At 31.9% G+C, this 13,301-nt stretch overlaps 2 protein-coding genes across 2 annotated transcripts in view; both read left to right on the top strand.

Moving 5' to 3' along the window:
- Window positions 1-1,115: 1,115 nt before the first annotated feature.
- Window positions 1,116-2,123, top strand: LOAG_08088 (hypothetical protein; the record flags this gene model as incomplete). Its single annotated transcript, XM_003143620.1, has 3 exons — window positions 1,116-1,213; window positions 1,698-1,791; window positions 1,998-2,123. 3 exons carry the CDS (start codon window positions 1,116-1,118, stop codon window positions 2,121-2,123), a joined length of 318 nt encoding a protein of 105 aa, XP_003143668.1.
- Window positions 2,124-9,284: 7,161 nt separating this feature from the next.
- The window catches only part of LOAG_18199 (early B-cell factor 4), a gene marked incomplete at both ends in the record, with an annotated part of 9,155 nt that continues 5,138 nt past the window's right edge, over window positions 9,285-13,301 (top strand). The window contains 6 exons of the mRNA XM_020450865.1: window positions 9,285-9,446; window positions 9,901-10,106; window positions 10,852-11,069; window positions 11,182-11,237; window positions 12,118-12,191; window positions 12,277-12,345. Coding sequence (XP_020305409.1) covers window positions 9,285-9,446; window positions 9,901-10,106; window positions 10,852-11,069; window positions 11,182-11,237; window positions 12,118-12,191; window positions 12,277-12,345 — 785 coding nt within the window. The remainder of the gene's footprint in view (window positions 9,447-9,900; window positions 10,107-10,851; window positions 11,070-11,181; window positions 11,238-12,117; window positions 12,192-12,276; window positions 12,346-13,301) is intronic.

The raw sequence follows: 13,301 nt of genomic DNA, 5'->3' as shown, positions 1-13,301 counted from the left end.
CCACCAGGTATTAAATTGTACAAGTGGAACTTCAGATCACCTGGAAAGAACTACATCTATTCGCATCTACCATCTCTTTCTCATACTTCGTCCTACCTTTATCTTCTACCTCCAAGAACAGCAAACAGATTAAATGTGATGCAGATAACAGGTAACACAAAACATTGTCAATCACGTTAATGTCGAAGCACAGATAATTTCAGTGTTGTTTGCTTTATTTGAAACTCTTGCTTGTGTTTCATCCAACATTTCATCTGTCATGAAAGCAATTGTCGCGATAAATTTCTTCATTTGGCTTCGATGAAATCATATTTGGTTTTTAAATCCTGACCTCAGCTGTAGTATTGATGGAGGCACAGCAAATATTGCTGATTGAATTGATCTGCAACTTTTTTTTTGAAAAATTATATTCTGTCGACTGTTTGCATTAAATGCGGTATTGATTTTTTTAAAATTTATTTCAGATTATTATCACTCCTTTTGCTGCATTTTATGACTGATTATTTTCGACTTCACCTGCTTATAACTTCTTAATACTGTTTACAAACAACTTGAATGCGCAGAATTCTGAAGTTATTTCTGATGAAGATCTGGAAAACACTAGCGTTTCACGATACGATAGGATCTAAATGATCGGCTTGATACTGTTAACCACATATTTTCATCTTTTTTTCGTACTATTTCAAAAGTCCTTAAAAATTTTTGAAATAAATTCACAAGACGTATAAAGAAGTACACATATGTGAAGAATACAAATTATATTTAAGCTGGCATATTGAAACTACTGTAACTGAAAATCCTTTATTGATCCGTATGCTTGCAGCATTTGGATGATTGTCATTATTGATCAGGGATTTTTTTGCTAATATAGCATTGGAAATTAAGTTGGTTCGAAATACATCCAACTTTGAACACCGTTACTTCCTGAACACTAACTTCTCTAGCGGTGACAAAATTTCTGATGCAAATGTCATTAAGAGTTCTGTTGACACTTAATATTTATGAATGATCGATGCAGCGTCCTGCACACAATCCGGACATTTAATGGCCAAATTTCTAGACTGTGTTTTCATTCATTGGAAGATGTTGGTAAGTTAAGGTAAAGCCAACAAACGATGAGACGAGATAATTTTTGGAAAATTGCTAAAGTTTATTTATGTTTCCGATTGAAAGTTCTCGAAGTCATCGCTATCGAAGTTAGATTCAATAAAAAGTAAGTGAAAATTTTTGAAGCGGCTGTTAGACACCTGCTGCAATTGTATTCGGAAGCACGATATTAGGTACTAAACAATTTCTATATTCATTTATGCATAAACAATGATGAGTACTTTAGTTTCGGTCATTTTAATAAGCACTCTTTAATAAGCCTAAGACACACGTAATTATTCATGCATCAAGGATGTAAAAATATCTAGATGATAGCTTTTGATACAAAAACTGTGACAAAATTTGGCATTAATCCTATCGGAGTGTTATGTGGAGAGAACGAAGGGGAATTTATAAGTAAAATATTGGACGACGTGTTTCTTTCTTTTTTTTTATAATTTCTATAAATTAAAACTAAAAAGATATGAATGGCACTGAAAGAGTAAATGAGTTATCAACGAATGATGGAAATGGGAACGGTATTTTGGGTTTTGGATGAATTCATTTTCGATATTCATATTTGAACTCATTCTATATGCTACTCAATTTAGGAATACATTGGTCATCGTTGCAGTACTTCTTCAACACTCTTTACATGACGTTGCTAATTATTTTCTTGTATCATTAGCATCTGCTGACTTTTTGGTGACATTTAAATAATTCTCAGAGATTTGGAATTGCCCTTTCTAAGAGAAGTTGTGTGTATAGTTGCTATATTTGAAGGATAATGACAGAATATACATATATCTACCTAAAGTTTTAATAACCTTTGTATACATATATTGAACAAGAAATTATGATCTTTGTTCTAACAAATTCTTGGCGAATTTTGAAGTGAACCAAATATTTAGCCATATCTGGATATCAGTACGGAAACTAAACAACAGAAAACTATCACTTATAAGAAGAGGAGGAAAATATCGGTATTGATTCTAATTGGTGCAAATGGTGTCTTCACAAGAGTTTGCTACTCCTGAAGTAATATAATACAATATTTGTTAACATTTTATATAGCGTTTTATCCCATATCATTTGTTACATATTTTAAGGTATGTTTTCTACTGCTCATGTCGAGAGAAAAAGGAAATGATTGAAATAAGGAAACAGAATTTGAATGGACTTCGATATGCACAGTCTTTCGCCTCCTCTTCACGATATCGTTTCCTTCTTTCTTTCTCTCTATAAAATCCGTTTTGAAAAACTATCAATCAATTCGGTAGGCTTTTTCATGTTCCATTTTATTTTGAAATCTGATTTTTGCACAGATATTTCAGGGCAAATATTATTAAAATAAAGTCCCACAGCTCTCTTTTCACCTCAATACTGCTTTCTCAACTATTTAGGTGCACTTTCTCAGTGAATTTCTCTGTTTACTGGGAAAAAACTGCATTATACATGCAGTCAAAATTGATAGTTTGTTCATCCTTTATGTTTGGTACTTCATCCTTTTCATATACTTAATTCAAGTTCAACAAATATTCTGTCTAATTTTTGCACTTACATTTGAAAAATTTGATAACCCGTGAAAAGAATGTGCTTTTTATATGCAAAATAAAGGTATTACCTCAAATATATGAGGATGAAGTTTTTACTGTTCTTACAACACAGAATTTTAGTTTCAATCTTAGATCTTTGCCTTGTATGATGAAACAGGATTTTATTTTATTTTCGTTTAATTTCCTTTTTGTTTACTTGTTCCTTCTTGATATTTTGGAGAAATTTAAAGTATTTGCAATCCTTCAGATCAAAATCTAAAAACTGTTTTGTATCATAGTAGCTGCAGCAATGCTAGATCGATTACACTTCCACATATTCTGTAAGACAGTTGTTATTTAAGTATTAAAGAATAATTTAGGATTCAATAAATATATAAAGCCGTTTTAGACAAAATCTCTTAACTGCTTGTCTTTCCCTTAGCTTGGAAAGTTTCCCAGGTCAGTTCATACTTCTGGAATTTTGGCTTGGATTATTTCTTTGTAATTTGTATTTGGCCACTATTTTTTGCGCTTTCAACAGCTTCCATATTCAATATTCTTGTTATTTTTATTGAAAAATATTCAAGAATTAAAATTTCCATCAATTTACCAAAGTCTAACACATCGATAGAGTTGCACGTAATGAATTACAGATATATGGCAATAGCATAGCCATTCCTTTATGCAGATCTTACTACCAGTTTGGAAAAAAACCGAAAATAATGATTCCCGCTCTTTGAATTACCTCCGGTATTGCCGATTTACCTAAATTGTTAGGAATAAACAGTTGTGCAGATAATGTCAGTTTGCTGATCTTCCCTAAACTTTGTTAGATGAACTGATTGTTAAAGTGGAGTTATATTGTTGAAGAGTTCTAGCGTATTGGACTCTTGCTGCTTAGTACTGTAACACTTACTGATTCATTCAAACATGCAAAAAAAAAACGCGAAAAAAATGAGACTAGATATCGTTTGATTATTGATATTTAATTCTATCTGAACTTAGACACTGATAGAGAACATTTTTTTTTTTCAGAATGAAGTTATAACCTTAATGAAAACTTCATCACGTATGTGGTTGCAGTAGTATGGATTCACAAATCTTTTCTTTATAATCATATCATCGATATCATCACTCTTTTTATCATGTACAACAACTGCAGTACTTTATATCGTAATACTCTTGTCGGTTACCAACAAAAAGGCAGAAAGGCAAAGAGTGGAAGTAAGAAATTGTCAATCAGTTCAAATGATATTTGTAATGCGTAAATTGGTTGGTTACCATTTCTTTGGAAACAATTCATCACTTCATTTGAAAATTAAAGTATTTTTCTGCACTTTTTTGAGAGATTATGTATAATGCTTCTGTTCATTTGGTAATTTCCCAGAAGTGCATTAACCCTTTGTTACCGCAATTTTCCAGACGTTAAATGCCTCATATTGTATCAAATAAAACTTCAAAATTTGTAGAAAACGTTCATCTGGCTGAGCAGTATGAGAAGCATTTTAAACTTAATCTAGCATTACTTATGTAAATTATATATTTACTTAATTTGTATCCGAAAAAAAAGAATTGTATGGCAAAAATAAGAAATGAAATTAGGCATTCAGGAAGTTCGAAAATTTAGATGATTTGAAATTCTGCAAAGATTTTTTTTTAAAAAAGGAAATTTATTTTTTTTTTTTAAAAAGGAAATTTATCGAATTCAAATCAGATCGAGTAAATATTCATTCAGCTTTTCTAATTCCAATTAAAAAATTTTTGTGGAATAATTGTAGTATAAGAATTTGGCTATAATTTTTATGCAAACTTATTTGCAACAACATTTTATTTTGCAAAAATAAATTATATTTTGCTGGGAATGAAGAGAGGATAATTTCCAACGGATTTCATTATATTATTCAGAAAATTTAAATTTCGCTCCTAAAAAGGCAGCTCAAAGAATATGATTGGTTTAATTGTTTTTATCTGATCAAATATTTATCATTTCATTTTAATTAGTGAGATAGCAGCATGCATAACATAATAAATGATATAGTGATTTCAGATATTTTCAGCATTACTTCCGTTATCTGAGAATAAAAGTATGAAAATCGTTTCTCTGTCTGTCACTCAATTACATTATTGGAGGAAAGCAAGATATAGAACTGAAAATAGAAACAATGTTAGCTTTTTTCTAGAAAATTTCATATTACCTTTTGTACTTTAAATTTTAAAATAATACTATTTGGGAAAAAGTAACCTAATCGTGCTGATGCTTTATTACTAAAAACACTTAACATATGTTCCAGCCTTATTTATTTCCTGAATTCAACTCATCAATTAACTCCTAAATATCCTTAGGAAAGCTTACGGTTGTCAGTAATTTAAAATTTCCTTATTCAATTCATCCAACAAAATTCTATTGATGATTTCTTACCTTATATCGACAACCTTTGTGATTAACAGTGATCACTGCACAACCAATATTGGAATGATAATAAGTAGAATATTTTGGAAGAAATCAAATTATATGCGACATTGCAGGAAAGAAGGTATTACTTCTTATCCTCCCATCAGCAACATGCACTAATTTCTTCTAGAGCTTATAGCAGGTAATAGCTCAAATTGGTTTGATTAAGAATACTGGGCAGCATTCATTAATATAAGTTTTCAAAAATTAAATTAGACATATTCCTCCCAGTTAATACCATGGATGCAATCTCTTTCACCTGAGTTTACATAAAAGTAAGGTTATAAAAAATTTATAAGACATTATCAAAATATTACTTTGTTGGGGAAGATCAAAGAAAAATAAAATATGAGAACCTTTGTAATAATATAATCAGATTACAAGGTTATCTCGACTAATGTTTATTTTTATTACTGTTATAATTGGCATAGGTATTTATGATATTTCTTTAAATATTATATTCTTGAGATTTTGAATTTAAAATTTGCATATTAGATAAGAATTAAATGCTGGACTGAGGTTGGTGCGCGCGCTATACATCACTTCGGACGAGAAACAAACATTGTCAATTCTGAGTGTTGAAGAAAGTTTTTCAGTGACTCTTTGTATTTCTTTGTATTTTTATAATTTTTAACGCTTGTCTACATTCCTAATTTATTGATGGAAAACAACCAGTACAAGTATTAGTGACTTAACAAACAGGTGAAATATGATGGAATTATTAAAAGTTAGAAAATAGTTACACTGATAGTAATCATAGAGGTACTCGTGCTCTGGAAATTAAAACATTAGCGAAAAATGACAATAAATTTGGTCGCAATAGTTGGTTAGTTTAATACTCTTCTTTGGGAAATTTTAAGTCAATTTTAAAGTCGAAATTTAAGTGAATGTTTTTGTTGCTTTGATTTGATGATTACAGCTTAGAAATATGCTTCAATAAAATGTGTCTAATTCGGATCATTTATACCAATGTTCCTGTTTTATCACTTCTATTTTTCACTTAACATACAATCCAAGTATTTGGTAAATATACTCATTTTAATACATTTTAATATAATGTACTCATTTTAATAATATTTTAATAAAGATTAATATTTTAATCCATTTTAATAATTTATATATTCTAATTTAATATTTTTTCTAACATTCCGATTGAGGTAGTAAATTTAAAATATTCTAAATCTTGAATATAAAAAAGTAAAGCTATTCAGATATCTCTTTTTAATAATTTGAAAAAAAGGAAAAAAAAACAACGGAGAAAAAGATCGTTCGACTGCACGTGCATGATATTTGCATGCCCACTCTACTTTTTTTTTGTTTCGTATTTGCAATTTGCATTTTCAGTTCAGCACTAAATTTATTGTTTTACATAATTTTCAAAGAACGAAATTATTGTGCACTGCGAAAACAATGTTAAATTGCCATTCAATTTTTAATTTCCGTATTAACATGTAAACATGGAATAATCGTATGATATCATGGATTTTACTTTTGCGTCTGTGTCCTGTACTTATGTTTGAAGTAATTATCACGTTATTGTTACTTTTGTTTCACGTCACCTTATTGAGGAAACACACCACGTATGGCAGTTTGTTTTCAGAAACGGAAAACTGCTGTAGCAAACGTTTTAACCGATTTATAATTTGTGAACTTAGCTAAATAAAGGTATGAGAATAACAAGATAGTTTAAATTGAAATATTTGTCAGGATTTGATGGAACCGAATGCCGAATTAGAGTATTGCAGTTGCTTCTGGAATAGAAAATTCGCCCTATCGTTTGCTTTCCGAAATGTGCAACCGATAAGACAGACAGGTTCATAATCGACATAACTACTAATCACATTGTTCTGTCTGATGATGATCATTAAAAGTATCCTGGAAGATAAAGGGAGAATTGCGCTTCATGCTGAATATTTCTAATAACATTGAAACATTTCCTTAGAAAATTCATCAAATTCAACTATTGAAGAAAGTATTATAAAATAAGAAGGAAAGTGATATCGAGTTAAAGAATATCTTAAAGCGTCATTAACAAAGTCAAATATATAAAAATAGTAAAATGTGCTTTAAATTTTGAACTTGTATGCCTTGAAGAAATTATGCTAAATAAATCTTGCAATGAACTCAAAAATGTCTTGTGGATTGCAATACAAGGGGAAGTGTAAATTCTCTTCCCAAAATTTTTTCTTTTTTTTTCTTAATATTCATTAAATTGGAAAGATGCATAATGCACTATTACGAACTTCCTACTCAACTTGGATTTTTTTCATATCGGGATCAGAGTAGCATGTTTTAGACTAAGTATGAACCATGAGACGCCTTTCAACTCCAATTGCTCATTAATCATTGTATAATGGAAAGAATAAAAGTTTAGTAGGAATGAAAAGACTCAAATTGTTGTTAACCTTTTGCATCTCATGTGTTCCAAATTGATTAAGTTTAAGAGAAAAAAAGTTCCTCATGATCTACGATCTCAAAATGCTATAACAGTCTTGCAGCAATTCGATTTAAAATCTTTTGTATAAAATCTACATGAAATAAATGAGTCACAAAGTAGCTTGTTGAACTCCTGAGCAAATCATTTGTCTCTTATTTTATTTTCCCAATAACCTTATGACCAGCTGATCCAAACAGCTTTTAACTAATGAAAAACATTCCTATACCTTTATATCTTTATACCGCATTCGGCCATTATGATCTTTGCTGAAGAACATAAACTTTATCCTGTGATATGTTTGAGTTTTTTCTCCAATATCCATGGTATTATGATAGGATTTTGAAAGCTGTGAGAACTCTCTTGATATCCTCCCTCAACTACCATAAAAAATCCAAAAGTCAATTGATTAGTTGCATATAAATGCTGCAAAAGTTTTTGGGTTTGATTAATATTAACTTTGAAAAGACTCTTGCAAATATATCTGAATACTTTATCAAGTGTCAACGAATAGCAAGTTCGATATGGTTCAATTCCCATATGAGTCATTGCGTTGCATTTCTTGTCTTTCACCTCTATCCTTAGCTATTCTTTCTAACTTAGCTCTCAAACATTAATTCAGATATCCTACTCTATTGATCCAAGTTTTCGTGACAATTTTAAATCATCATTACTTGCTCTCGTCATATGGGCTAATTTGAACACTTCCATCTATGTAACAGTTGATATTTCAAAACTGACAGACTGCCAATGATATCACATAAGTTTCTCCAGACTAATAAAATTCAGTTAAATCTTTGATTCAGATTTGAGGTGAAAATCTTTGAATTCCTATAAATCTTCGAACTACCTGTCTTGTTCTGATAGTATATTTAGATGCACCACTAGGTAGTACTATTTTATTTCACACAAGCTTTTATCGAGTAAAACATCAGATCCGAGGAAATTTACTATCGCGTAATAAAATTAATGATCACTCAAAACAGAAAGTAGAATAAACGAAAAATGATGAAAAGTAAGCAATAAAGATATGAAGTAGTACGATGGTATTTTCAGGTTTCCACGCATGCCTTGCTAGTATTAAATTTGTCCCAATAAAATAAATCATGTTATTCAACAGAGCAGTTTTGTAGAGAAATTTTAAAATGAGGAAGTTGAAATGACAACTTTAAGGACAGTAAAGGACAAGCTGTGCAAGATTCGTTTTGTTAGAACTAAATCACCGGAACTTATATCATTTATAACTTTCATGTCCTCAGAGTTGATTTTTAGAACATAAAAATCATCATGAAACAAATGTGGTTATCAAAGTTAGAACTGATAAATACAAATCATTAAGCATAGTAAAGTGTACTCGAGATCGAGAAAGGACAATAACAATACAGTGTTATTGTGAGTGTAATATAACTACTTAATAGTTTAACGAATAATGCTTGGAACGTTTAATGAGCAATGTTGAAAAGCTGAAGAAAAATTCTGTCCTTAAAAAAATTTGTCTTTTACTGCTAAAGTATTTAAAAGAGGAGTCAATTCTTCAAATAATGTTAGAATGGCAGCCAATTCAAATTTAATTAAAACAATCCCTCTTCCGTCTTTGTTTTGCTGCTTTGCGGTAACGACTGAGAGAAGTAAATATCTAAACATAAATAGTACCATTTATATATGGTACTATTCATGTTCACATTCTTTACTGCAACAGTAACAGTGGTAAACAGACGGAACGATAAGTGGGTGTGGATGAAGAAGAAGGAGGGAGTTAGCGGAAAGAGTGAAAAAGATGGGAAGGGGTAAGAGGTGGAGAATTCTAGATGAGCTCAAAATGATGGGTTTGATGGGAACAGAGATGGATGAAGAGCGACTCCAATACTGCTACAATTACAGTATGAGAGTGGAATCCATAGGGCGTGAAATAAAAGGAGCGTTATGGATTGGGATGGTGGTAGGTGGAGCATCTTGGGAAGTGATAGCTTGGAATCCGAAAGCCTGATTTCATATCAGTTTTTGATTTCCCCAGTGATTCAAGGCTTCTCCCAACAGCACAACACGGAACCTCTCTTATCTAGTTCCAGTGCTTCCTATTGCAATTCTTTTCCAACGTCAGTTTTCTTTTTGCGCAAAAATTTGGTTGAAATTGACGAATTAGTTGATCCCGAGAGGCGTGGTTTTTTTTTCTTGTCAACACCAACCAATACATAGGCGAACAAATCCACAAGCTTGGCAAATACATACACACACATGCAAGCACACACACGCACACACACATACACAGACATAGACGGACGCAAATATATGCACAGGATATCCAGGAATCAAGCAATAGTGAGGGAAGTTTTACTGGTTGAATGTTTAAGCGGCTTTTCACGTTTTCCAAGCAACAGCAGCGGTAACATCAGATCGGTACCGTTGACAGGAAAGAATTTCAACAGGGCAGTAAATGTTCTGTATCGAGCGCCAGTATGATGTTTGGTTTCCAAGATGCAACCTTACTAAGACAGATGAAAGACGAACCACTTGGGGCTGCATTACGTACCCAGTGGAATCCGGCAGCAGCAGCAGCAGCAGCCGCAGCAGCAACGGTGGTGGACAGTTCGCCGGTAAGGTGAGCGGTCATATTGATAGGCGTCTGTATATATCTACGCATATCAAGCTTTAAAACTGGAATTGAGTCTGGTGGATAATTGAGGGTGAAAAATGCCGCTGGCAACAGTTAACGCAGTCCCAGTGTCCCTGTGAAGGGACCTCCGTGTCGCCATTAACTCTCTTCCACAACAAAACATATCCCCCTCCACAACTAATTTTAATTTCTTGTTCTAACAATAATTCCCCGTTGGATTTCTCCCCGTCCTACTACTTCGACATGATTATTTCCAGTGGATTCATCTAGAAACCTGAAATTCTCTTATCTATTTTCTTTTCTCACCCTTTTTTTCACTTTTCTGTATTCACACATCCCAAAACTGAAACATTGCAATACCAGCGGGACTCGTATTTCCGAGTATTTCTTTTCTTCCTCCGCCCTATTACAACTCCCACATCCCACCATTTTATCCATATTGAACTTTCTCATCCCACCCAGTGGTTGTTGAATTATTCTTCCATCACAAGGAAACCCTTATTTTTTCCGTTCCTGTATTTCATTATACCATTACATAATGAGCGGATAGTAAATATCATGCATGCAAACTAGGCTTCATTGATTATTTGACTTTCACAATGATAAATGCTCTTCTGAATATTTAAACGCAATTTTGGCAGATTTTTTTTTGAACCAGAACAATTCAAAATAGGATGAGCAACCTCATATTTATATTCGCATAAAAGTTTAAGATAACATCACGTTTCAGTGCCCAATTAGCACGAGCTCATTTCGAGAAGCATCCACCCAATAATTTGCGCAAAAGCAATTTCTTTCATTTCGTCATAGCATTATATGATCGGGCCGGGCAACCGGTAGAAATCGAGAGGACACAATTTGCAGATTTTGTGGAAAAGGAGCGTGAAGTGGACGGACAGGATACTCGGAATGGTATCCATTATCGGTTGTGGCTTGCATATGCTAACGGTCAGTTAATTAACAAATTGTTTATTCAAGTATTTAACTTCGCCCTGATTTATAACAATCAAAATTTTTATATTGATTGTAATTTATCTATCAAACTTTTAAACATTTTTAGGTTTACGCGCAGAGCAAGATCTGTATGTTCGTCTCGTTGACAGCGTTTCCAAGCAGGTATGAGCCATATTGATTTAGCAATTTAAATTCAAATTTTTAAAAAAAATTCAAGGCTTCTTGGTGCATTACATTTTGAAGCAACCGCAATATCATGTTTATAAATATTTGTGTGGGAAGCATATGTTAACAGGTGGTGCAACGATTTCAGCCTCTTTTGACAACGTAAAAACAATTTAATTACTGCTGTGTAGCTTTCAGTGGTAAAAAAATGTCACACATACTATTAATTGTAACTGTAGCATATTTCCTACTATTTTGTCATTTATCTGTGCCATTTTTAGCAACAAGTTGTCACTTTCATAAAGGATAAGTATTCTTAAGCGAAATGATTTTTTCTCTTATCTAAATATTGTAGGCTAATGTTGTCACCAAATGCAAACCTCAAAACATTCGAATTTTCTAAATATTTTATTGGATTGGACCTGAATAAGATATATAATAACATTGAAAATCGAAACAAAATATTGATTTGGACTATTGCTATGCTTGACGATTTTTATCTAATTTTTTTTTCTTCTTTTAAATGTCTGAAGTTTACCGCCACTCTGATTGTCGCACAAAATCTAAAAGATATTCGAAATTTTCTCAATTGTATTCTCTGTATCCTTTTTTACCTAAGTTTGTAATATATCAATTAGAACTTGGAAGGTTTCTTTGATAAATTGTTGTCGTGGTTTTCTTATATTTAACATTGATAGTTTGTAAATTCTGCATGTAATTCTCGTTTTCATACTTTTTTAGCAATATTTACTTTTTGTAAGCAATCTTATACTACCCATTGTCTACTGCTCACACTAAAACTCGTTTATTTTATCATATAATATGTGTTTAAGAATCATACAGCACCATTTTCTCACAGTTTGTGATCATTTTATAGGCTATAGCTTACGAGGGACAAGATAAGAATCCTGAAATGTGTCGCGTATTGCTAACTCATGAAGTAATGTGCAGGTATTTTTTTTATCCGATTAATTTCTGTAATCATGATAGATAATTTGAATGTTCGAAATGTGAATGAAATATTTAATATTTGTAGTCGTTGCTGTGAGAAGAAAAGTTGTGGCAATCGTAATGAGACACCCTCTGATCCGGTTATTATTGACAGGTATGTATTATTTTACTTGTATTTAACACAACACCTCTAGCCATAATTAGTCCACTTGCTGGACCATTATTCGTCCTACTGTAACTAACACTCCTCCATTTTGTTTTCATTCTTCCAATGCTTCCATTTTGAATGATCTTGTCTACTGGTAACCAGCCAATTAATTAATTAATTAGGTATGATTAATATCCTTCATTTTGATGCCTATTTTGCTTATGTCAATTTTGAAAAGAATCAAATACCAGTAGAAGTAATCGCACTAATTGATACATACATTTAGCTGATAGGAGTCTCAATTTTTCCTACTTTTGTTGGACAAAATTAAAAGATTTAGGGTTATCTATTTGGAAGGCTGCAAATAGGGGATGAAAATTCTTAAGCTTTTATGACCGGGGTTTGGTAACATAAAAGTGTATGAATGCTCGTTGACCAGGATAGAAGACCACTGAGCTAAATTAGATTTTGCCATCCTGGGATGGATATTTATGGGTTTGAGTGAGGCAAATCGAAAATGAAGCCTAGTATGATACCAAATAAATCCCTTAATATTGTTTGTTCATCTAATCTTCTTCCACTACTCGACAACATTCCAAAATCTTTGAAGAACCGATTTTGCACAGTTATTTATTAGTGCAATTCGTACCATAATTTCCACCTTCATTCCACTTAATGAAATCAAATAAGAAATAAATTAGTAAATAAATTTAGTTGCGACGAAAATTTCACTTGGCATTCTTCAAAGCTTCCAATCTATTGCCATATTTTAAAACAGTTCACAATTGAAACAAGAGAATGAATCTGTAAATCACTATTATTTTTAAACAATATTGTTAAACAGGTACCACTGCTCACAAAAAAAAAAAAAAAAAAAATGTAATTTTTTTAAAGATTGTAAATAAACTCCTTGCAATGGAAGATAATATGTGAACTACATATAAAATAAAGTAACAAACTGC

The sequence above is a fragment of the Loa loa genome (genome assembly GCF_000183805.2).
Source record: "Loa loa unplaced genomic scaffold supercont3.223, whole genome shotgun sequence".
Classification (NCBI taxonomy): domain Eukaryota; kingdom Metazoa; phylum Nematoda; class Chromadorea; order Rhabditida; family Onchocercidae; genus Loa; species Loa loa.
Note: the sequence above shows the minus strand (reverse complement) of the source record. Positions and strands in the feature narration are given on the sequence as shown.